This window comes from Serinus canaria, chromosome 1A (genome assembly GCF_022539315.1).
Source record: "Serinus canaria isolate serCan28SL12 chromosome 1A, serCan2020, whole genome shotgun sequence".
Lineage (NCBI taxonomy): Eukaryota > Metazoa > Chordata > Aves > Passeriformes > Fringillidae > Serinus > Serinus canaria.
The window spans coordinates 47,391,373-47,413,027 of record NC_066314.1 but is presented as its reverse complement, the minus strand read 5'-3'; the positions used below and the strand labels follow the sequence as shown (position 1 = coordinate 47,413,027).

At 45.1% G+C, this 21,655-nt stretch overlaps 3 protein-coding genes across 4 annotated transcripts; 2 read left to right on the top strand and 1 right to left on the bottom strand.

Moving 5' to 3' along the window:
* Nucleotides 1-416: 416 nt before the first annotated feature.
* LOC103813623 (uncharacterized) lies at nt 417-6,574 on the bottom strand. Its single transcript, XM_009086956.4, has 8 exons — nt 6,036-6,574; nt 4,581-4,727; nt 4,074-4,127; nt 3,693-3,782; nt 3,036-3,216; nt 2,324-2,407; nt 1,687-1,764; nt 417-665 (listed from the first exon to the last, which is right to left on the bottom strand). The coding sequence occupies exons 1-8, from the start codon at nt 6,428-6,430 to the stop codon at nt 432-434; spliced, it is 1,263 nt and encodes a 420-aa protein (XP_009085204.4). The 5' UTR covers nt 6,431-6,574; the 3' UTR covers nt 417-431.
* Nucleotides 6,575-6,622: 48 nt separating this feature from the next.
* LOC103813624 (heat shock 70 kDa protein 12A-like) lies at nt 6,623-12,196 on the top strand. The gene is made up of 4 exons (XM_009086957.4): nt 6,623-7,038; nt 8,216-8,440; nt 8,799-8,970; nt 9,870-12,196. The coding sequence occupies exons 1-4, from the start codon at nt 6,757-6,759 to the stop codon at nt 10,928-10,930; spliced, it is 1,740 nt and encodes a 579-aa protein (XP_009085205.1). The 5' UTR covers nt 6,623-6,756; the 3' UTR covers nt 10,931-12,196.
* Nucleotides 12,197-12,888: 692 nt separating this feature from the next.
* Nucleotides 12,889-21,089, top strand: LOC103813317 (cytoglobin-1-like). Of its 2 annotated transcripts, none has more exons than XM_050970245.1 (4): nt 12,889-12,903; nt 15,984-16,046; nt 16,155-16,358; nt 18,217-21,089. In XM_050970245.1, the coding sequence occupies exons 2-4, from the start codon at nt 16,042-16,044 to the stop codon at nt 18,479-18,481; spliced, it is 474 nt and encodes a 157-aa protein (XP_050826202.1). In that variant the 5' UTR covers nt 12,889-12,903; nt 15,984-16,041; the 3' UTR covers nt 18,482-21,089. The 2 variants fall into 2 exon arrangements, with proteins under 2 accessions (XP_050826202.1, XP_009084816.2); XM_009086568.4 differs by lacking the exon at nt 12,889-12,903 and having other exon boundaries at nt 18,217-18,448; nt 19,623-21,071.
* The last annotated feature ends 566 nt before the right edge of the window (nt 21,090-21,655 follow it).

Genomic DNA, 21,655 nt, shown 5'->3' with positions numbered 1-21,655 from the left:
GGCACACAGCAGAATCTAAAGTCTTTTTTCTGGCAATTCTCAAGTTGCCCACAGACTACTGTGTCACACCAAATCACATAAACATGCATTTACCTCCTTGCATTATGCATCAGAATACAACTTTTAGAGTTCTTTGTGGCACATGTGTAGCTGAAGGACTTTGGGGGAGGTGAATTGTACAGATGTGGGGAAACAGAGGAGTGCTAACAGACAGGTGGCCTTTGTGAGGAGACAACTGGAATAGCTTCAATTTTGAATACAGGTTTGTTAATGATGATTTATCCTAGGTGTCCCAAGTGGGGGATGTCTAACTTACTAGCTCTGAAAAGTAGGCAATTTATGGGAGAAAGAAAAGCAGAGTATTACATGGCAGCTGTTTCATCTTCTTATGGCTAAGTAAGTAATTAGTCTGACTCTAAAGTAATTTTCTTTTAATCCCAGATTACACCTTTCACAATAATTTCTTCCCCACGTTTCATTATGGGCCACAGAAGTGATGCACTATTCCAGTGCACTACATCTTTCTTGTCCACGTGCTCTAAATGCCTTCTGTCCATCCCCCACTCAGCTTTAACTGGTGGGTCCTGAAGAAGCAGCAAACAATAAATTTGGCAGCACTGCCGCAGGAACTGCAGTGTTTCAGTTCTTATGTGAATGCCAGCTTCCTGAAAATCAAATGAGAACAGTTGGTAAAGCTTTGTAATATTATGCTGATGTATTGTTATGTTGCCTCCCCACTCTCATTCCACAGGAACCAAGCACTCAATAACTTCACTTGTCAATGCTGCTGGTACTGTTTGAGTGGGACATGCAGAGGTCCCAGGGTCAATTTAAAAGTTCTTTTATTTACCAAGTCCTGACTTCTGGATTGTGCCAGTGTCCAGCCCCTGTCTCTATTTCCTCAGAGAGAGATCTGCAAGGAGTTTGGTAAGACCAAGCTCTTGGAGAAACCCAGCAAGCTGCAAAAGAAGGAAGCTCCTCTTTGGAAGTTCCATATATCTGTGATATATATGTCATATCTTCCACAAAAAAAAGCCCACTAGAGACTTGTCCATGTGGATAGCAGGTGTCAGGGCTCTGTGCACATTAACAGCCTCTGCACACTTTCCTCTGCCTTCCCAGGGGTGTGGCTGCTTGTGTTCAAGGTCAGCTCAGATTTAGCACAACCATATGACCTTGTATTCAGCTCCTGCAATAACAGCCAAGCTGGCAAAAAGGGTGGTGTGAGAAGGAGTTAGGAGAAGCCTCATCTTCACCCACAGACTGATCCAGGAGCTGAGTGGTGGCTGGGTGCTTGACTGAGCTGTGGTATTGGGATGCCTGTGCCCAGTCTTGCTGGTCCTGACCCACAGACCAACTTCACAGCTTGGTCTTGACCTGGCTGGTCACTGTGAGCTTGCCCAGTGGTCACTGGTTTGTGGCTGACCCTGATCACCACCACTGGCTCCTTGCTTGGGACCAGTAGGGTTGTGCCTTTGTTGGCAGGGGCATGACCCTGCCAGTCTTGCTGTACTCCCCTTACAAGGTTACATGTGCCTGGGAATATTTTGGGAGTATATGGGCTGGAAGGACCTGGCCTCAAGTGGGAAACAACCTCATGCAGAAGGGAGACCTCTCATGTTTAAATAACAAGCTGCACAGACAATTGAACCATTGCCCTGGTTCCTGGTCTGTATCTTTACTCACTTGAACAATCTGGTCATAAACCATTGGGTTTTGGTGATAGTGTTCTCTCAACAGCTTCATTACATCTTGCATCATCACCTACAGAACAATCATAGCACAAAGCAGCCTGTTACCATGTGGTAAGGCAAACTCTGGGAATTTTTGTTTCTCATATTGGGTCAATCAGTAATGGGGAAGTCACTCATTTCAGGCTTTGGAGGAAGGTCCCATAAAAGCGACGCAGGTCTGGAAAATGCTTTCTCCGCTCATATATGTGTTTCATCCAGCTGGACAATTCAGATATGCAGTGTATGGCTGTTTATCATGGGATACAGAATAATTTAATTTTGGAAGGCTCCCACAAAGATCCTCAAGTCCAGCTCCCTGCTTCTCCATGGAATAGCTTAACTCTTAGAGAAAAGGCCTATTTTTTATTCAGTGGTGCTCTCATACCTAGGATTGCTAGAGCTTGGCCCCAGACCTCTCAGCTCAGAAGTTATCCCCAGGGTCACTGCTGACATATTTTGAGCAGTGTCCTTAGCAGAAATACACTTCTAAATGAAATGGGAGGTGCCAGTGGTCCTTTTCCAGGCCATAAAAGGCCCTTTTACAGGCCTTTTATGAAAACATAAAACAGCTGGGTTAAAGGTATTTTTACCTTATTTGAAGGTGGAATGTAAATAACATGAAGTAGTTTCTCTCTTCTCCATTGTTCATCTTTTTCACAGGCATCAAACACCTTCTGCAGTGGAAAAACAACAGCTGATTACAGCATCAATCACAGTGAAACCACAGGTGTAGGGTGCAAAGCTGAGAAAACATCTGCATTAATGTAGTAAATTGTAGGGCTGCTAATTGATTGAAACATGTCTCCAATAGCTGTGAAACAAACTGTTTCATCAAACTGCTTGCATACTGGAGCCCATTCTTCAGCATCTGTGGGGCCTTATCATCACAGTCAATGCTAATAATGGCCTCATCTCAGTCTTCTCCTTTAAGGTAGTCCCACTTCGGTATCTTCCTTTAGATCTTTCCAGCATCACAGCAGTGAGTCAGACATCAAAATGAGGTCTCCCAGCTATGAGTTCAAGCACTAACACAAGGAAAGTGGATTGTTTTCCCACTTGTACTTAACAGGTGTGAGAGATGGGACTAGTATTTGATTGTGCCCTTCTGAAAGGCAGGAGGAAGGTCTCTGTCAGTTTGATCTCTGTAACATTCCACAGGCCCTGCTGGGCTGCAAAATCAGAGACCCAAATATAGGCCCCAACCCTGTCTGGTACAGAAATACAAATACTCAAAGGCTGCTATATGGCTACACCATAATTGATGTGATAAGAATCAGATGGAGAAAATGGACTTGAACAAACCCTGATGGTGTGACTGCCTTCTTCATAGGTCCAGGGGTAGGGCATGGAGCTCCTGACTTTCTCCCACTCCTTCAGCCGGAGCATCTCGTACCTCTCCAGCACAGCAGACAAACGTGAGGGGTCATTGATGTCCTCAGAGTGCTGGTGCATGGCCATCGCTTTAGCCAACAGCTCTTGGTTTCTAGGTCAAGGAGGATATGAAAAACATATCTAAGTCAAGATGAAATAATGAGCAAATGTAAATATCTTACTTATGACACTGTTTAATCAATCCCTGTTTTCTACAATGCACTTCTCATTTATATTATATAGCTGGCAAGCAGCTTTTTTGTGGAAAATAGTGCTTTCTCAGCTCAGTTCTGCATGATCATAGTAGAATCTGATCAGAGTACCATCTTGATGATGTCGTTGTAGACTGGTTTCTTTTACTCTTTATTTAACTGGTTACCCCGAGAATGTCTTCTTCCCTTTGCAGAACAACCCAAGCCATCTTCCAGAAGTCAGCTACAAAGAGTGCTGCAGGTTGAAAGCCTGGAGAGAAGGTGTCTGGGACATCTGGTAAGAAATAGAGTCCCCAAAGACTGGAGGAAGCAAGAAGTATGTGGCTTTCCAGTGTAGAAACACACACTATGTCTGAAATATGAATAAATGCCTTACCTTTGCTCTAGCTTTTTGATCTTCTCTTTCAGCATCTCATTTTCCTCTTTCTCCTTATGCGGCATTTGGATTACCCTTTCAGGAAGTGCTCTGAAACAGGTTTGGGAGATGCCTTTATTTGTACTTGGACTCTGGCACAACAGCGGAAATGCCCCTATTGAATAATCTGAGTTCAAGGAAAAAAGCTCTGAGGTGGGAAAGTGCAAGAGCATCCAGGAAAACTCCAGGGGAGTTGAACGCCTCCTCTAAAAGCTCCCACCCAGAATTTATGCTCAAATCAAGTGGGAAGCTATTTACATCAGAAGAAATAGAGGTGTGGTTGTGAGGATCACAATGATTTTCCCCTCTTACATTGATTATTAATGTAAAGAATCACATTACCTGTTGTGACTGTCTGGAAGGTGATATTGAGTAGCAACAGTGTCACACAAATTTCTGTTTGCATTGTCCATCCATCCATAAGGGAAAGAAAGAAACAATAAATCACATTGCAATCAGTGGGCAAGTATGCAATAAAGTCTTAAAAAATCCACAAGCCAAACTTCCTCCCTCCAATTTCTGATCAGCCCATAGGGAAAAGAAATTTAGAGACCAAAACTAGTCAAGGCTGTTCTTTGCCAGGTGCATGGTATGTGATTCTGTGAGTCAATACCAACAGTGCAAATAAAATACCCAAAGTGTAAGATCTGCACGTTACATGGTGCAAATCCAACAGCTTCTGTAAATTGGCTCTGGGTTCCCAGTACAGCCTGGACAAAACTTGTTGCTAATGCAGAGCCCTCCCTGTGTCTGGCTTATTTTCTGTCCCACCGCCCTAGTGTGCACCAGCTACAGTTCATTTTCAGAGGTGACACTAAACAGTGTCATTTTTGGTCACGGGACTCTCACTTTATTGTGTTTTCCATCCTGTCCATCCTTTCAAATATTTTCTTTGTGATTTGATCGAGCATCTCTTTTATAATTTCAGTTGTTCCCTTCATGTTACAAGTCAGGTCTCCATAGGCTGATGGCTGCTGTGAGGTGTCAGATATATGTCTGAGGAAAAAAAGAAAAGGAAATTCTTATAATGAAGTGAGGTAAGAACACATCCTTGAAAAATTACTTTATAATTGCCAGTCCTGTGAGCAGAGGCTTCATGGCTACATCCATGCCAGCAGAAGGATCAGAGACAGGACAAAGGGCACACGGGTGCAGACGTGGCACAAGGGAATTAGCACTCTCCTGGATAATGCCTGATACAGCTCAGAGGACTCCACAGGCTATCTATCTTAGCCAAGCCTAAAACTATTGTAACTTTTTCTACTTTCAGACTTTGCAGCTGCAGCTAGCTCTAAGTTTTCTATTCTTCCTGTTTCTAAGGCCTGCTTTTAAAGCTTTCTAGAAAGCTTCTTATTTTTACTGTTTCAACCAGGAGGGTTTGACTAATCATTAGGTCTGGATAAAGTGGGCAAGGTACAAGGACAGCTCCTGAAAAACAAACTCAACCCAACCCAACTCTATTTCTTACCAGATGTCCCAGACACCTTGTCCCAACAAATGCAGGTGGCTGTTCTGCTAAAACCAACTTTGCAATGTATGTTTGGGTTTGTTTTTTTTTTTTTTTTAACAGAGGAGTACAAAGCTCTATGTTCTCAAGGTAATTTTTTTATTTCTACAGCTGCTGTGTTCTGTTTCCTCCTGAGGATTGTAAATATCAACTATTATTAGAGTAACAGTCCCAGATTAAGGTGGTCCTGCAGCCTGGATCCAGGTAGAACAGAGAGCAAGCTCATCCCCACAACCAGATGCCAGAGCAAGCCTTAGCATGAGGCTTTACCTTTGGTTTATGCCAAAAAACCTGCTGCCCCTCTCAGCATTACTCCTTCCCACTGAAGCACATTTTGGTTTTGTTTACTTGGATTGATTTCTTTCCAGTTAAATCATTTTACTTTCAGTCTTTCACTGAAGACACAACCTTTCTCTTTAAGCTAAACAATCCACTAAAAATTTTACATTTTAGTCCACCTTTCCCTGTAAAATTGATGAGCTCAGAGTCAGAGCCATGAAATCCCAGATCCTGTCACACTCTTTATACTGATATTTCTAGTTTCTCTTCCTCCTGCACCAATTTAAGGTCTGCCTCCCACTTTGGAGTTGAACTTGAGCAGAATTTGGGGACAGTAACTGTCTCTGTGATGGCTAGAAAAGTTAGGAAGAAGAAAACAGAGCTCTTACTGAATATTTCACAGTCAGAAAATGTTTGCAATTCAGCACTCATGCAACCCTCCAAGAAACTTTGTAGAAATATTCAGACCTAGGAAGATTAAATAAGATTATCCAGAGATATCCCCTTGTGTAACCTACCTGCTGCCTTCTGCAGTTGTCTTTCTGGGATCAGTATCCTCATGCTGTCTTTCCAATACCTCTCTTCCTCTGCTGCCAGAAACTTGGTATGTTGGCCGTGAGTCAGTTCCTCTGGAGCCAGAAACGTTGGGTCTACACCACATTTCTCCGCTGGAGCCAGAACCACTGGGTGGACTCCACACATCTCCTTTGCTGGAGTGAGGAATATCAGGTGTATCCAACACTTCTGCGTTTCTGTGACCTAAAATGTTGGTCATACCGTGCATTTTTCTTTTGCTGGAGCCAGAAACCTTTCGTCTGTTCATGCAGCAGTAAAAAATGTTTGCTGAAATGTGTGGGCAGCGCCGAGGACTGCTGATGGTGCTGGGAGTGCAGAAAGCTCCTGATAAGACCATTCCCTAAAAAAGGCTGCTAAAAAAAGCCCTGGGTCTCTACAGGAAAACGTACAATTTACAGGATGTCTAGAGTTACATCTGTCTCCAGCCAATAAAATCAGGGGGGATTGCCCTGGTTTTTTTTTCCCCTGCTATAAAAAGCCCTGCGTCTTTACAGGAAAACATACCATTTACAGGATGTCTAGAGTTACATTTATCTCCAGCCAGTAAAATCAGGGGACACTGCCCTTCCCTCTGCAATATCAGACCTTTCAGTTTCGTTTCAGTCCAGTCCCCGTTAGCGCCCCTCTGCTCCCAGAGCTGCACGCCTCTACCCTGCAGTGGCCATGGCCAGCCAGTCGGTCTTCGTCGTTGCTATAGATTTTGGCACCTCCTACAGCGGGTACTGTTTTTCTCTTGCTTCAGGTACAGACCAGATCCGCCAGGTTTACTGGGGAGCAGAGCACGGGTTAAAGACCCCAAAGACTCCTACGAGCATCTTGTTCAACCAGAAGCAGGAGTTCAAATATTTTGGTTATGATGCTGTGATGAAGTACAAGAGCATGAATCCCAGTGAAGCTGACAGCTGGTACTTCTTCCAGAACTTCAAGATGCAGCTGTACAACACGGTAGGTGGAAGAGTTACTACCAATGGGGGTCGGGGCTGTTCATTTATTTGAGGAGTGGGGGTTAGCAAATCCATTAAGAGGGCTGAGTAAGTCTGAGAATGAATGAACGCAAGTCAGAGAGTATTTTGATGAGCAAAAGAAGAAGTTTGGGTTTTTTAATTGCCAATAGCTTCCCAGGTCCTTCCTTTATGATGTTTTTTGTCTAAAGACAATAAAACGTGACTGCATACACGGGTGAAGGCAAATACCTGTTCCTAATAAAAAGCTGCCCTGGAGCTTGACAGAGGAACTGGTCTCCCTCTGGTATTCCCTACCTTAGTCCTCAGCAAGAAACACGGATCAAGTGAAATTTCCTGTAATTCAAAGGAGATGGGCAGTCTCGGGATTACTTGAAATCTCATCCCATGTTCTACAGCTCCCCCTAGCTTGTCTCTCCCTCCCTTAAAATGTTATGCTGAAACTAATGTAACGATGTCCAGCTGTCCTTGAAGCCGGCAGTGGCTCTATCAAATTTCTCTCTGGAGGCTCCGTGTTGGTTTAGAATGGTTCACAGCTTTATCTGTGTTTGCTTGTTCAGCCAAACACCAGGTTACCTTAGGGCCTTCCTGTCTGTGCTCCAGGGTCCCACAGGGCCTCTCAAGCATAGAATAAGCCAGAGGAAAAGCCTCAGGTCCTCTCTTTGGTGGATGGGAGGCCTCCTTGAAGATTTTCCTCCCCAGGACAGCTGGGAATGGTGTGGTCTGTCACAATGCCACTTCTGGAGCAGTTGGTTCTCATTCACTTTCAGCAGGGGCTGGAGAGGTTTTAGTTCAGAACTGTTTCTCTGCATCTGAGGAGCAAATGGTGAAGAAAAAATTCATTACAGAATCACTCCCTGCTGGCTCTTCAGGAATCTGTAGGATCTAAAGGGTCTTTACAAAATTTGGCCTAGGAGAAACAGCTGAATTATCAACCACACTGACATTTGCCTACTGAATCACAGGTGTGGTGGGTAAGCAGTTTGGTAGCTGACCTGTGCCACTTAGACTCAGCCACAGTAGTGAAGCCAGTGCTGGGAGTTTGGTTTGGAGACAGGGGTGTCTGGGTGCCTTATGCAGTGCAGTGCTTGGTGTGAAGGGGACAGGTCTCATACCAACACTGCACCATGTGACCCTGGGCTTTTTGGTTTTTTTGGTAGAATGTCACAGCTGGCATGAAGCTGAAAGCCACCAATGGAAAGTTCCTTCCTGCCTTGACAGTCTTCTCTGAAAGCCTGCGCTTCATGAAGAAACATGCTTTGAACACCATCAAGGAGGCCTCTTTCCAAACTGTCTACAACCAGGAGGAGATCACCTGGGTCATTACTGTCCCGGCCATATGGAGTGCTGCTGCCAAGCAGTTCATGCGTCTGGCAGCAAAAAAGGTAAAAGCAGGGGTTGCCCCATTTCCTCAAAATACCTTTGGAGCTTTCCTTGCCCAATTGAGCTACAGGAACTCCTCAATATGTAAACAACCTGTATTTCAAATATCAGTCCATTGGGCAGAGAAATATTCCACATTGAGGGTGGTGAGGGAGAGGAAGTCCCCAAATGGAAGTACAACAGCTCTGCCCTCTCTCCCCACTGCTGGGTAGAAATGAGCCCCACAGAGATCAGCAGTGCAAGAACCACCATCCCTGCATGAGCTGCTAGGGTGAGAACAGTCTCCCTAGCAGGTGGAGTTCATGCAGCAGTAATCTCACCCCCTTTCCTTGACCTGACTCCTCTCTTTTGTGATTTTAGGCAGGAATTATCTCTGACATGCTCTCTAGGAACCTGATCATTGCCTTGGAGCCAGAAGCTGCATCGCTGTGGTGCAAGCAGCTTCCACATGAGGGGTTTATGTCAGACAGCAGTGACAAGAAGAAGTTTGAAGACTCCCCTGGGATCCAGTATATTGTCGTTGACTGTGGAGGTAAAATTTTCCTTGTTCAACAGGTACCATCTTTGCTGGGTGTGGTGCGTGGCTATTTCACAATAGGTGAAAGTCCCAGAGCTTGGATTCCACTGCTGTGCTTGTCATGGCTTTTTTAAATGTTATCTCTCACCTAATGAGATCCTGTGAGCAGGCAGAAAAATAGGAGGGAATAACAGGGTTGTGTCTCACACTGCAGTTCTCTTCAGACCAGACAGTCACAACACGAGGCCCTGCCCTCGCACCACATCAGCTGGCACGGTGTCCCCGCTTTAGCCACCCGCTTTTGTGTAGCCCGAGCTCCCAGCCTCCTCTCCAGAAGCAGCTGTAGTTAGTGCCCAGTGAAGTGACCAAAGAGAAGAGCTAGCAGGCACTGGAGAGTAAATCATTAAGAATATTTGATGAAGCACTTTGCAGTAATTTCTCTAGGTTCCCAAGGTTTTTTTGTGTGATGTGAATTTTCTGCCAAGAGCAGTCCGATGGTTGTGAACAAATACCAAAAAGGCACCAAGAAGACGACAAGTTCCTGAGAGTCTTCTCACTCCTGCTCAGGAGTCAACCACCTATGTGAGGAGCCAGGCTCGCTTTGTGATCAGACAGGAGATTGGCTTGTTCAGTGAGCAAGCTGGAGCATCCAGCTCTTATCAGAAATAACTGTAGGAGCCTCGTGAGACCAGGCTTTTAAACAAAAGTGCAGAAATTTAAGAAATCTAGAGAAGTACAGGCAATAGCAGAAGAGTGAGGATGAGGAAAGAAAGCAGCAGAAAAGCACATCTGTGACTCGGGAATTCAGAAGATAAGATTGAATTCTGTGGAAACTCGTGTACTTTAAAGCAAACAGCACAATTAATTTGAGTCTCTGTCTTGGTGTGTGTGTGTGTGTGTGTGTGCATGAGTAGGTGGCACCATAGACATCACAGTACATGAGATCCAAGAAAACCATGATCTAAAGGAGCTACATAAGGCAAGTGGAGGTGCATGGGGAGGCAACAGAGTGGATGAAAACTTCAGCAATTTTCTCAAGGAAATATTCAATGATGGCGTATGGGATGAATATGTGAAGAAGTACCCTACTGAATTACAAAATATGATGTACAACTTCAGCCTACAGAAATGCTCTGCTAGCAGGGAGGCAGTCTACATACGTTGCTACTACAACCTGACCAGAGTGGCAGAGTCCAAGAAGGACATCTCCCAGTTCTTTGAAAATGCAGTAGGAGCTGTGTGGTGTGATGGGACAATCAAGATTACATATGAGAAAATGAAGAGCTGGTTTGAATACAGTATCAACAGTATCATTTCTGCTTTGAGGGAAATTCTTTGCAAACCTGAGATGGAGAAAGTCCAGTACATTTTACTTGTGGGAGGCTTTGCATGCAGCATCATCCTGCGAGATGCAGTCAGGAAGGCCTTTAGCAGCAAGTATCACATCCTTTGTCCCATGGAGGCCCAGGCAGCCATTGCAAAAGGGGCTGTTTTATTTGGAGTTAATCCACACATCATTACCTCAAGAATCAGCTGTAGGACATATGGTGTAGGAGTATGTGAGAAATTTGATGATGCTGTCCATGACGCCCGTAAACGGAGGGTCTCAAAAGCTGGTGACCGCATTTATTGCACAGATCTCTTCCAGAAACTGGTGGAAATTGGGGAGTCAGTGAACATACACGAAGCTGCCCACTATGATTTCTTTCCAATAGAACCAGATCAAACAGAGGGAAAATTTGCTTTCTATTGTACAAAAAAACAGAATGCTCGGTATGTGGATGAGGAGGGGATGGAACTGCTTGGCTTCTGTGTAGTGCCATCGCCAGACACACGGCTGGGGTTAAATCGCAGGCTGAAGGTGAAGATTCAGTTTGGGCTCACTGAATTTAAAGCCACATGTACTGATGTTACTTCTCAAGAAAGTCGGACACTTATAATGGATTTTTTATCTTATAATTACTCATCATATTGAACAGATCTTAGATGCCTTTTTCAACCATTATGATTCTAACAATTCTATGACTTCTACAACAGAGGAGACAATTGGACCAATAAGTCCATCATTCAACTTTCCATTTACACAGGAAAACTATTAGTTTGATTCTCTGGTTCCTTCCATTCCTCACCAACCACCCTTTCAGTCCAACACCTCATTTTCTCTTGTATCTGACAGCAGGTTTTCCTGCTGCTTTATCTCATGCCCTTTTAGCTTGCATCTCTGAACACCATAGTCCATTCCACCAAAACAGTCATCTGTGACCTACCTGTGTTTGATGGAAAGCCTCTGGACTGGTGTCTAACTTCCACATAAAGCAGCCCATAGCTGATTATTTTAGCCTGATGTCTTCTTGCAGCTACATCTTCTCTTCCTCTGACATCAGGTCACTTTATCTGGAGTCCAGGTTTAATTCTGCTGGGGGTGATATTCAGTGGATTTCTGTTTTCTTCAGAATATAATTTATATAAACTCTATGTAATTAAAGCTCCAGTGTCCCAGACAAGGGAGTTGAGTGAACCAGTCTAGGGGCTTGTGTCCAAAACCTCTGGTAGTCCTGCTTCCATTAAATGATTGGATGGTTCTATCTCATCTATAAATGCCAGATTGTAACATTACAGATATGAATAGTGCATATGCTGCTGCCTGATGCCTCTGTCCAGCCCTGGTACTCTGCATCTCTGATTTGGGCATGATATTTTCTATATCTCCAAAAGTTGATCTCTTTCCTCCTGCCTGCAGCCCCTGTGCAAAAGTTGAGCAGTGTGAAGGTTTCATGAGCCTAAATTTGTCCACGAAAAGAATGCATTCCTGCAGTGTGCTGGGTCTGGCTGAGGTGGAGTTAACTTTCTTCATAGCAGCCCTTATGTTGGTGTGTGGTTTGGGTCCAGAATGATGCTGATAGCACACTGACGGTTCGGGGTGGGCTGGGGTTTGTGGAGTTGGCTTTCTTCCCCTTTACTAAGGATGTAAAGTTTCTCTGCTGAACATCAGCCTTCACCAATGCCAATTCTTGGTTAGCTGGATACAGTGCAAGAAAACTCAGCACTGTAATCCTTATTAGTTGAATGATCACGTTAGAGTCACTGCTGGCCATGTACTGGCTGTTGTTAATCATGAGAGCTGCAGAGGACTAACCCGCATATGTGCTATGCCCTATGATATATAAGAGTGAAATTATTTTTAAATTTTAAATGTTAAATTTAAAATATTTATCCATGCAATAAAAATATTTACAACAGATACCTGTGTGCATTTTTACCAGGTCAGGTGGTACCAGTCTGAACACTTCATAAGGGCTATTCTGGGGGCTAGGTCCCAAGAAGCTGAGAAATCCTGCTTTTTCCTTACTCTTTGCATTTGGTATTTTCACCAGTGGAAAGCCCAACACAACACCACCCGAGCTCACCAAGGCCCTGGAATGGGAAGAGAAGTATGGTCTGGGACAGTGGCAGCAGGGAAAGCCCTTCCCACCCATGTGCTAGTGGACTTTGGGATTAAGACATTGACACCAACAGTCGTGACTGCAACTCCTAGTTTTGCTTGTTTTGATGAGCTTATTATGTTGATAACCTCAGACACTGAGCATGAGTAGATGCAGGTGTTTGTCCTTTCTGTGAAAGCAGCACTGAGTGTCAGGGTCCCCGAAAGCATCCCTGAAACCTGGCAGTATGGGGGGGTTCTACCCTCAGCCTGACACCCCCCATGGGTTTTGGGAAAATAAGAGTTACAGCTGCTGAGACCATGGCAGCCAAACTCTGAAACAGGTGTGTCTGCTGAGCTGGGGATCAACCCTGCTGAACAACAAATAGGGTGTTTATGCTAAAAATCACAGAATCACAGATGCCCAAGTTTCAAGGACAAGAAAAGACACCGAGGTTTGCAGTGCCTGTAACCAGGACATCAGTGAGCTCTGGAGGTGTGATCGCTGCTGGATCCTAAATAGCTGGGTGAGTAGAAGGCGACCCCCATTTCTGTGGCTGGATCTTGCCAACTGCCTTCTGCCTAAAACACGTGATTTCCTGGAAACAGAGAAAGCAGCCCCCACTCTGCAGTACTGACACCACCTCCTGGCAGCGAAGTGAGAGGCACGTCCTCTTCTCCCCCAGCTGGGGGTAGAGAGAGGTGCAGCTTTGTCACAGCCCAAACACCATGGCTGTGCTTTCTGCTCCAGATTTCCCAGCACCATTTCGCTCACCCTGCTTGCTTGATGTCAGAGGAAATTAAAGATTCACAAAAAGTTCCCAGTAACTCTAAGTTAGCCTTGAGACCATGACAGTGGGGTGCTGGAGCAATGGAACCATGAAGAGACCCTAGGAACAGAATGCTATAAATCCTTATGTGCTTGACAAGTGATGGTTCAAACAGATTCAAGCAGAAACTGCAACAGAGGTTTAACAAAATGAAATTAAGCGATAACTTAGCAACAGGTGATAGGATGTAAAGAAAACCTCAAGTTACCTTAGATAATTATAATGTTAAAGAACACATCCCCAGGGGAATTTGTATGTGGAAATGACAGGATAATAAACTGGACTGAGATCAGCACATGCACATCAACAATTTTGTTACACAAGCATGAGTGACCAATCTCCTGTTTCTGTATGATTCATTTTTGGTTACCTTTCTGTAAAAAGGACTCTGCTTGTTTTCCAAAAGGGTGGAAAAGGCCTGGCCTGGCCCGGCACCCTATTCTTCAGATTTGTAATAAAATCATGTCTCGACTCAATGTGTTGATTTGCTCTTGCACACAAGGATTCCTTTCTCTAGGGATAGCATCCAGAGGAGCTTCACCCCCATTAGAAAATATACCTCTCAAGTATAATTTCATGCAATAGAAATTATACTTGAGAGGATTCACTTCCTTCGGCCTACTCAACAAAACAAACCACAGGAGAGGAAAAAGAAATAAACCAAGCACTCATCCTCTTGCTCACATGTGGGGAGGTATCAGCAATGACTTCATGATTAAACAGCACATTTTTCATAGCTTTTCCATTTCCAGACCAAAATAAATGGGTTTCTGGAGCTTTTTTTTTTTTTTTTCCAATTGCTAGAGATTGCTGAGATGTAGCATAAATGTATATAGCCCTGTTAGAAATGTCAAAACTTTATGAGGGATTATTGTGTTCATCCTACAAGGACTGGCAAATCATGCAAAGGGGAAATAGAAGATAATTTTCCAAAACAATAGAAGTAACACCAGAGGATGGAAGAACAGAAAAGCATGTCACAGAGAGAGCATGGTGACATGCTTGAGGGAAGTTGTCATTGCTTTGCCTGGTCAGGGATTGCCCTGTGCTGCTGACACCTGGCTTGGTCACAGACAAAATTGTCACACTGCACCCCAGAACTGGGCCCACCAAGTAAGGTTAGTGTGCCTCCATGGAAATGTGTTTAACAAAGGGCAGGGAACACTGAAAAGGGAGAGACAAGTTCAGGGCAGGTACAGTATCCAACAGGATGATGACCAGTGGAAGAGCCCATGCTGGAGCAGTTGAGTAGGACACAAGGAGCAGCAAGAGCAAAGGACTCCCACACACCAGCCCCAGCTCCTGCACCACCCATGGTCTCACCAAAAGGTCTGGTTGTAACCTGCAGCATGGGGTGGGCAAACAGGACAGGGGGAAGTGAGGCATCCAAGTGTTGGTTGGCTGGTTTGTTACTTGGCAATAAAGTAATTGGATTGAAATTTCTCTACTCAAAATAGGTATTTTTTGTCCCATGACAGGATGTCTGACTATATATCAAGGGATGGAGCATGTTCATACTGCAGTGTCCCAGAGGAGAATGGGGGAGAAGAGAGGAGACGTCTACTAGGGAATTGTAGAATATTTTGGATTGGGAGAGACTTTAAAGATCATCTTGTTCCAACCCCTCTGTCATGGGCAGGGACACCTTCCACTAGACCAAGTAGCTCAAAGCCCCACCTAGCCTGGCCTTGAACTCTGCCAGGGATGGGGCACCCACAACTGCTTTGCAGCTTTCTACCAGACTGCTCTTTGTTTGCTATGGTAAAAAGGGAGAGGAGCTAGATTGCAGTGAGGTCATTTGAGGCATCCCTCAGCAGCACTGGGACACAACTTCACCAAGACCAGTCAGCCTCTGTGAGTTTTCATCCATCACCTTCCTCCTGTCCTGGGGTATCAGGCTGGTTTTTCTTGACATGCTGCATATTTTCCCCTTGCACCTGTTCCTTCCCTCCTCTAAACCATCCCAAACAATATGAGGTTTTGTCTGCCCTCAGCATCCAGCAGCAGTTTCCCAAGCCCCTTAGCCCCTTATTTTGCGTGTGTGCCCTGGACTTAACCAGAACATTCCTGCCAGAGGTTAAGCCCAGGCATTGCACGGATAATCCGTGAAAACTTTTTGCCTCCAGTTCCAAGTGACCGTGACTGTAGCAAGTCCAGAGATGCTGTCTGCAGCTCCTCTCTGGCCCTTCTTCCACCCCTTATCTCTCTCCCAGGCAGTTGGAGCCCAGAGACAGGACAGAGATCCCAGCTGCAAGCCAAGAAAGTTAGGAAAGTGAAATGCCTCTGCTCCTGGCCTGGCTGTGCTGCATCCTTTACATCCACTGCTAAAATGAGGTGGCTTTGCAGGGCACTATGGCCATGGATGCTGTGCCACGCTGCCATCACCATCCCTGCAATGCTGGCATTTTGGGCAGGTGAAGCCTCCCACCCTCATGGGACCAAGGCTGGGAGCAGCTGTGGGGCGAGCCCCTGTAAGACCAGAGGGCTGTGGGGAAAGCAGAGACCGTGCCATGAAGGCAGGACTGGAGAGAGTTGCTGGACTAGAAACAGGATCTTTGACTGAAAGACCAAAGAGTGCCAGGGAGAGGGGATGGCAGGGCACCACAGTGCCCTCAGCACAGCAGCACTCTTGGGAGAAAACCAGGAAAATTAGTGCTCAGTCAAGGATCACCTTCAAGAAAAGGAGCCAAGCACTGGCTTTGGCAGGGGTGAGAGGGGAAGAGAATTGATCTTTTTTTCCCGCACTGAAAACTGCCTTTTTTCCCTTCTCTCCTCAGACAGTGAGACCTTTGCTTTGGCACCTGACCTGTGACTACAGGGCTAGTCGTCCTCCTCATGTGGTTGGTTTCTTTCCTGATTAAAAGTGATTAGGTAGCTCTAAAACCTGCAGAAATGTTACTGAGGGTAACAGAGACAAAGAGACCCTTCAAGATCTCTTAAATCCCCAGGGCAGTATTTAGAGAGTCCCGAGGAGAGAACTGGAGCAGAAGGACCCTGCAGGAACTCGCTGTCCTTCTCCCTCCTGCTGCACCCTCTGTTGCCAACATCTTCTCCACCATGTCACTTTCTGAAGCAGAGGTGCAAAGTGCTCGTGGTGCCTGGGAGAAGATGTATGTGGATGCTGAGGACAATGGGACAGCTGTGCTGGTCAGGTAAGGAAAGAGCCCATCCAACTGCTGCCCTGGAGGGGTGAAGGAGGAACAGCAAGGATGGAGTTACTGCCTAGGAGCATGTCATGATGTTTTTCATGCAGTCCTTGCTGGGAAGAGGAGTAATCCACACAAGGAAAAGTAAAAAGAAAGGGGTAGGGGGGTGGGAAAAGAAGAAGAGACAAGAATATCTTCACCCATGTAAAGTAAAGGAAAGAAAGTGTGGTATGAAAGAGAATGGGAACAAAACATGGGCGTTATTTCTCTCTTTCTCTTTACATCTAAACTCTTTTAATGCTTTTTAAAAACTCAGTATTTTATTTCTGATTCTCCTTCAGCCTCAGTCCATCTGTTCCTCTGGATTATAGCCTTTCTGTGGACTTTCCTCCCTTAGTTTCCATCCTGTTTCCCTCTCTTCTGTTCACCTTTCACATATTCCACTCTCATCTGGGACTTACACCACCTCCTTAAGCATGGATCAGTTCAAATACTATTTCTAGCTATCAGACATTTACCCCTCCCTCCAGCTTTCTTGTATATCACACCTTGTGCCTGGTTACCCTCACAAAGCCTTACATACTGCTCATTTCTTCTGCAGGCAATGCAGTCTGAGCACAGTTAGGGTCAGAAATGCAGCCAGAAAATGTTAGAAGCATCCAGTAGCTTGCCTCCCTGGGCTAATTTACTCTTGGAGGTTTTGCTTTAGTGTCCTACAGCCCCAGGCCTGCCTATAGAGAAGGTCAGGGCTTCCCATGACAAGAGAGATGTGGCCATAATGGAAAGAGCCCAACAAAGGGCCAGGAAGATGATGAGGGGACTGTAGTATCTCTCCAAAAAAAGAAAGGCAGAGAAAGCTGTGACTGCTCAACCTGGAGAAGAGAAAGCTCTTGTGAATGTGTACATAAAAACCTGAAAGGAGAAAAGAAGGCAGAGCCAAAGAAGGCAGAGCCAAAGAAGGCAAGAAGGCAGAGCCAGGCTCGTCTGGCTGAATGAATGAAACACAGGAGGTTCCCTTTTTCCCATCAGGAAACTTTTTTTTTTTTTTTTTTTTTTTTTTTTTTTTTTTTGACTTCTGAGTGCAACTGAGCACTGGCACAAATGGTCCTGGGCAACTGGCTTGACCAGTGGTACTGACCCAGATGACCTACAGAGGTTCCTTCAAGCCCCAAGTGACTCTGTGAAATGCAATGTGGAATTTGCTATGGATATTTCAGGTGGATAACCACTTTACCCACAGGAGTAAACTGCTTTTTAAAAAGAGTTTGACCAAGATGACTGTAATTGATCAAAGGTAATTTCATACACACTGAATTGTGTTACTTGTAAATAAGTGGAATAAGCAGTACCTCATACTCAACTCTTACAGGCAGTAAGAAAGCTTTGCAGTGGACTCTAGGAAGGGATTAATTAACAAAACTAATAGTAGGGCTTATCTGTGAAAACACTCATTAGTATCATAGAGGTCATATCTGCTGTCCAGAACATCTTTGGGAATATTAAACTGTCACAGTCACCCCATGTGAACGTGCTCCCACTTCTTTGTGAAAGTAACACAGAGAACTTATTCCACTCCTTCTATTATCTTTAGAAGGAGTGAAGTAAGTTCATTATAGGTTTTAAGGTGGAATGAGCAAAGGAAATGCCCTGTGGAGAGGCAAGGGAGAGAGGTCTGGCTGCTATGTGCATGGGGGTTATGCATAGGTGCAAAAGACAAAGGAGAAACAAGGAATGCAGGAGTGGCTGTTCTAATAAAGAGAAGGGGAAAAGGGACATAAATGCGGAAGGCAAGGTCTGGAATGTGTGGCTATGTCTGCATTAATACCTCGGTCCACAAGTCAGGATGTCTCTCATTCCTCAACAGGATGTTTACTGAACACCCAGACACCAAGTCCTACTTCACACATTTCAAAGGCATGGACTCTGCCGAAGAGATGAAACAGTCAGATCAAGTCAGGGGCCATGGCAAGAAGGTTTTCAGTGCCATCAACGACATGGTGCAACACCTGGACAACTCTGAGGCTTTTCTTGGGATAGTGACCCCACTTGGCAAGAAACATGCCACCCAGCTGAAGATTGACCCCAAAAACTTTAGGGTGAGTGAGCAGCCCTCTTCCCAAAGGGTGTAATTATGAGGAGGGCATGTTTTCCCCTTTGAGGGGTAGAACTGCGGAACATAGGCTTTGTATGTTGGAATACATATATATGCCTCAGAGAATGGAGGTGGTGGAAGGTGAGGAGGTTGGTGGTGGAAGATGGCAGGAGTGAGAGATCTGGCACTGGTGGGGAAGATGGCTGGACAGCAGATGTGGTGCAGGCAGGTGATGTGGTGGGAGCTGCACAGCTGCCCACGAGCTGTAGAGGGTTTTCTCAGAGCAATACCATTCCCACACCTGCCATTTAATAACAAGATACAGAAAAGCACTTTAATACTGGACTTCAGTCCCTGATGTATTTTTTATCTTGTAACAGGAGCTGAGCTTTTCCAGGACAACCAAACCAGCTGTTATTGAGCAACAATGACAACAGCAGTGTCATAATTAAACAAACTCAAATAATAAATACAGGATCAAATTACTTGCCCAGATCCACCTAAGATCACTAGCAGAGTGCATTTATAACTCTTTTGTCTGCCTTACACAGCAAAAAGAGGCACTTTCTGGCAAAGTTATATCCAAATGAAGGTGATTTCAAAAGCAGTGGGCCCAATTTTCAATGAGTGGGAAAATAAGGGATGATTTCTGGCTGAAAATACTTCTTCAGGGTAAAAATGCACACAAAACAATAAATGCTGTACAGGAAAGGAGTTGGCATTGCAAAATATACCACCTGACTTACTGCAAGAACTCTGCTACAGAGTGCTGGATAGCTAATGAGCAAGAAAGGTCAGGGAAAAACTTAGCCCTCAAGCCGTGTTTTCCATAGGTGTCCAGCAAAGGGCTCATCATGGCCTTGAAATATTTGGGACAGTCCCCTGCCTGGAGAAGGATTGCAGTGGATGGACGAAGCACATCAGTCCTATACAGCCATCCTTAAGTGATAGGTGCAGTCCACATTAACTAGGGTAAAAACACCAGCAGCAGTTTTTTTGTGAATTCTCTAATGCAGATATTTTCCATGCCCTGTTACAAGCTCTGCAGGTCATGTGCTCTGAATTGTTCTTGTACCCCTTTCCGCCCTCCAAGAATCCCAGCTAAAGATAGGTAAGTTCTTATGCCTCTAATATGGAGAAAGTTCACACTAGCTGTTTCTTCCCTTCTCCTTGTTTAGATTATCTGTGACATTATCTTACAACTGATGGAGGAGAAATTTGGCGGAGACTGCAAAGCTTCCTTTGAAAAGGTGACCAATGAAATCTGTACCCACCTGAACAATATCTACAAAGAGGAGGGTTGGTGAGGATGTGCACCTCCAGGCTCTTCAAACAACTTGCCAGCATTGATTTGCTGCTTTTGGGCCCCCAGCCACAGCTGGAAAAATTAAAATTTAACAATAAAAAAAGCAAGAAAAAAGGCTTATACAATATAGAATATCAATGTCAATAATTTCCTTAGCAAACTGAGTTTCCACAGCTGAACAAAACCCACAGATACATCAGTCAACCAACAAATCCTGATACGCCTTGCAGTTTGTTTCAGGTGGGTTCCTCTGGCCACTGTCCTTGAAGACTGCATTTTAAGATGATGACTTTAAGCTTTCTATTCCTAAAAGAAAGACTTGCTCCTGCCAGCAGCACCAGCAGCCCTTTGGCTCAACTACCACCTCTCTATCCCCATGACTGACAGGAAGGAGACCATCTGAAGCATCTCCAGAATCTTGGTAGAGGTCATTATTTAAGAGGCTTGAGTTTTGTTTTGTGTTTGAACTTAAACAAGGGGGAAGTGGTGTATGGGAATGCCCAGCATCTGGGAGAGACTTGAGGAAAGTCCCATCTTGCATGAGCCAGGAGATTCACCCAGCCTTGGCTTCTCAGAGCAGCTTTCAGCACAAGGGATGACAACACTGAGTGTGGTCACCACTGGACTCCTCTGGGTTGGGATGAACGTCTCCAGGTGTGGATTTCACTGTGTTACTCCCAGGAAATTACTTGGGCTGAGTTCCCACATGAAGCAAGAGTAGAGCTCACTGGCTCTTGTGCACTCAGAATGCACCCAGCTGATGGAGACTGCTGCCTTGTTGTGTGGGCTGCACGGGAGCCTCAGCCTGGCACGGGACTCGTTCTGTCCAGTCACACAGCCTGAGCCTCCCTTCAGTGCTAACTGAACTATTCAATTGCTTTTCTTTGTATTCCTTAGACTTGGTGAAATAATCAGCTAGTAACTGCAAATAACCACATGCTGGTTTGCTTCAGTGTAATGCAATAAACAGAGAAAGCAGATGTACCCTCTCATTTGCTTCACAGAAAAGGTGATGTGCAGCAGTGGCAGCTGGTTTAAGTGCACATTTACTGGAGGTACTGGGGGATTTCCAAAACCAGCTCCAGCTCCCACCCAGGCACTCATCACACTTGTGGCAGTCAGGCTTCTCATGGGTTTCCCTTAACCATAATGCAACAGTTTTGTAAACAAGTAAAAATGCAGAGGTTTCCTTCATTTAACATGTAGCTTTCATCACCCACTGCATTTAGCAAAGGATGCTACATCCCAAAGTCCAGAAGGGGAACTCTAGCCAGAGGGGAAGATGGGGCAGGCTGCTTTATTTGCTTCAGTTTTCTGTTCAGCTCAGGGAGAAAGGGAAGCATATTGCACAGCACTGGCAAGGACTGTAAATCAAGAGCAAGATGTTTAAAAAACTATTTATAGTCTCAAATCCCTCTGAAGGAGTACAAGTAGTTAAAGCTCAGAAAAGAGGTGGTGACAGTTCTTTACTCCCATTGCTCTGCTGCAAACCAGTTTGAGCTTCAGAAGATTTGAAGGCAAGCCATAGAAAAGGTACAGTGGTTCCAATGCAAAGTCCCCACCCACTTACCACCTTCCAGAGTTGGAGACAGAGGCTCCAGCCGGGCTGAAGGTGCCTAAGGGCCAGTGCTGTAAAAATGCCTTCTTTGCAGCCTCTCTGAGCCAGCACGTGGAACAATTTCTAACTCTTGTGCACTTAACTGAGCATCACCATCAATACTTTACCACAGTCAGCATTTGTCAGATATTTTCAGCCTGGGAAAGGGCTGTACAGCTAAGGCAGCTCCTGCTGCTCTCAGGCCCTTTGTGACCTTGCTGCTGTCCAGCCCTGCTTTGCTGCTTTCTCATGGTGCATCTCTTAGATCTCTGCTTGCCTGCAGTGCTCTGGCAGCACCACTGAGCCTA

What these genes read in the sequence shown, in the direction of transcription:
- LOC103813623 (XM_009086956.4), bottom strand. Translation starts at nt 6,430, where the DNA reads ATGGTCTTATCAGGAGCTTTCTGCACTCCCAGCACCATCAGCAGTCCT. An exon ending in ACAACTGCAGAAGGCAGCAG is followed by an intron (nt 4,728 to 6,035) that starts GTAGGTTACACA and finishes TTTTTTCCTCAG; the next exon opens with ACATATATCTGACACCTCAC. An exon ending in AAGGCAGTCACACCATCAGG is followed by an intron (nt 2,408 to 3,035) that starts GTTTGTTCAAGT and finishes TTTCCACTGCAG; the next exon opens with AAGGTGTTTGATGCCTGTGA.
- LOC103813317 (XM_009086568.4), top strand. An exon ending in GGGACAGCTGTGCTGGTCAG is followed by an intron (nt 16,359 to 18,216) that starts GTAAGGAAAGAG and finishes ATTCCTCAACAG; the next exon opens with GATGTTTACTGAACACCCAG. An exon ending in TTGACCCCAAAAACTTTAGG is followed by an intron (nt 18,449 to 19,622) that starts GTGAGTGAGCAG and finishes CTCCTTGTTTAG; the next exon opens with ATTATCTGTGACATTATCTT.
- LOC103813624 (XM_009086957.4), top strand. Translation starts at nt 6,757, where the DNA reads ATGGCCAGCCAGTCGGTCTTCGTCGTTGCTATAGATTTTGGCACCTCC. An exon ending in AGATGCAGCTGTACAACACG is followed by an intron (nt 7,039 to 8,215) that starts GTAGGTGGAAGA and finishes TTTTTTTGGTAG; the next exon opens with AATGTCACAGCTGGCATGAA. An exon ending in TATTGTCGTTGACTGTGGAG is followed by an intron (nt 8,971 to 9,869) that starts GTAAAATTTTCC and finishes GTGCATGAGTAG; the next exon opens with GTGGCACCATAGACATCACA.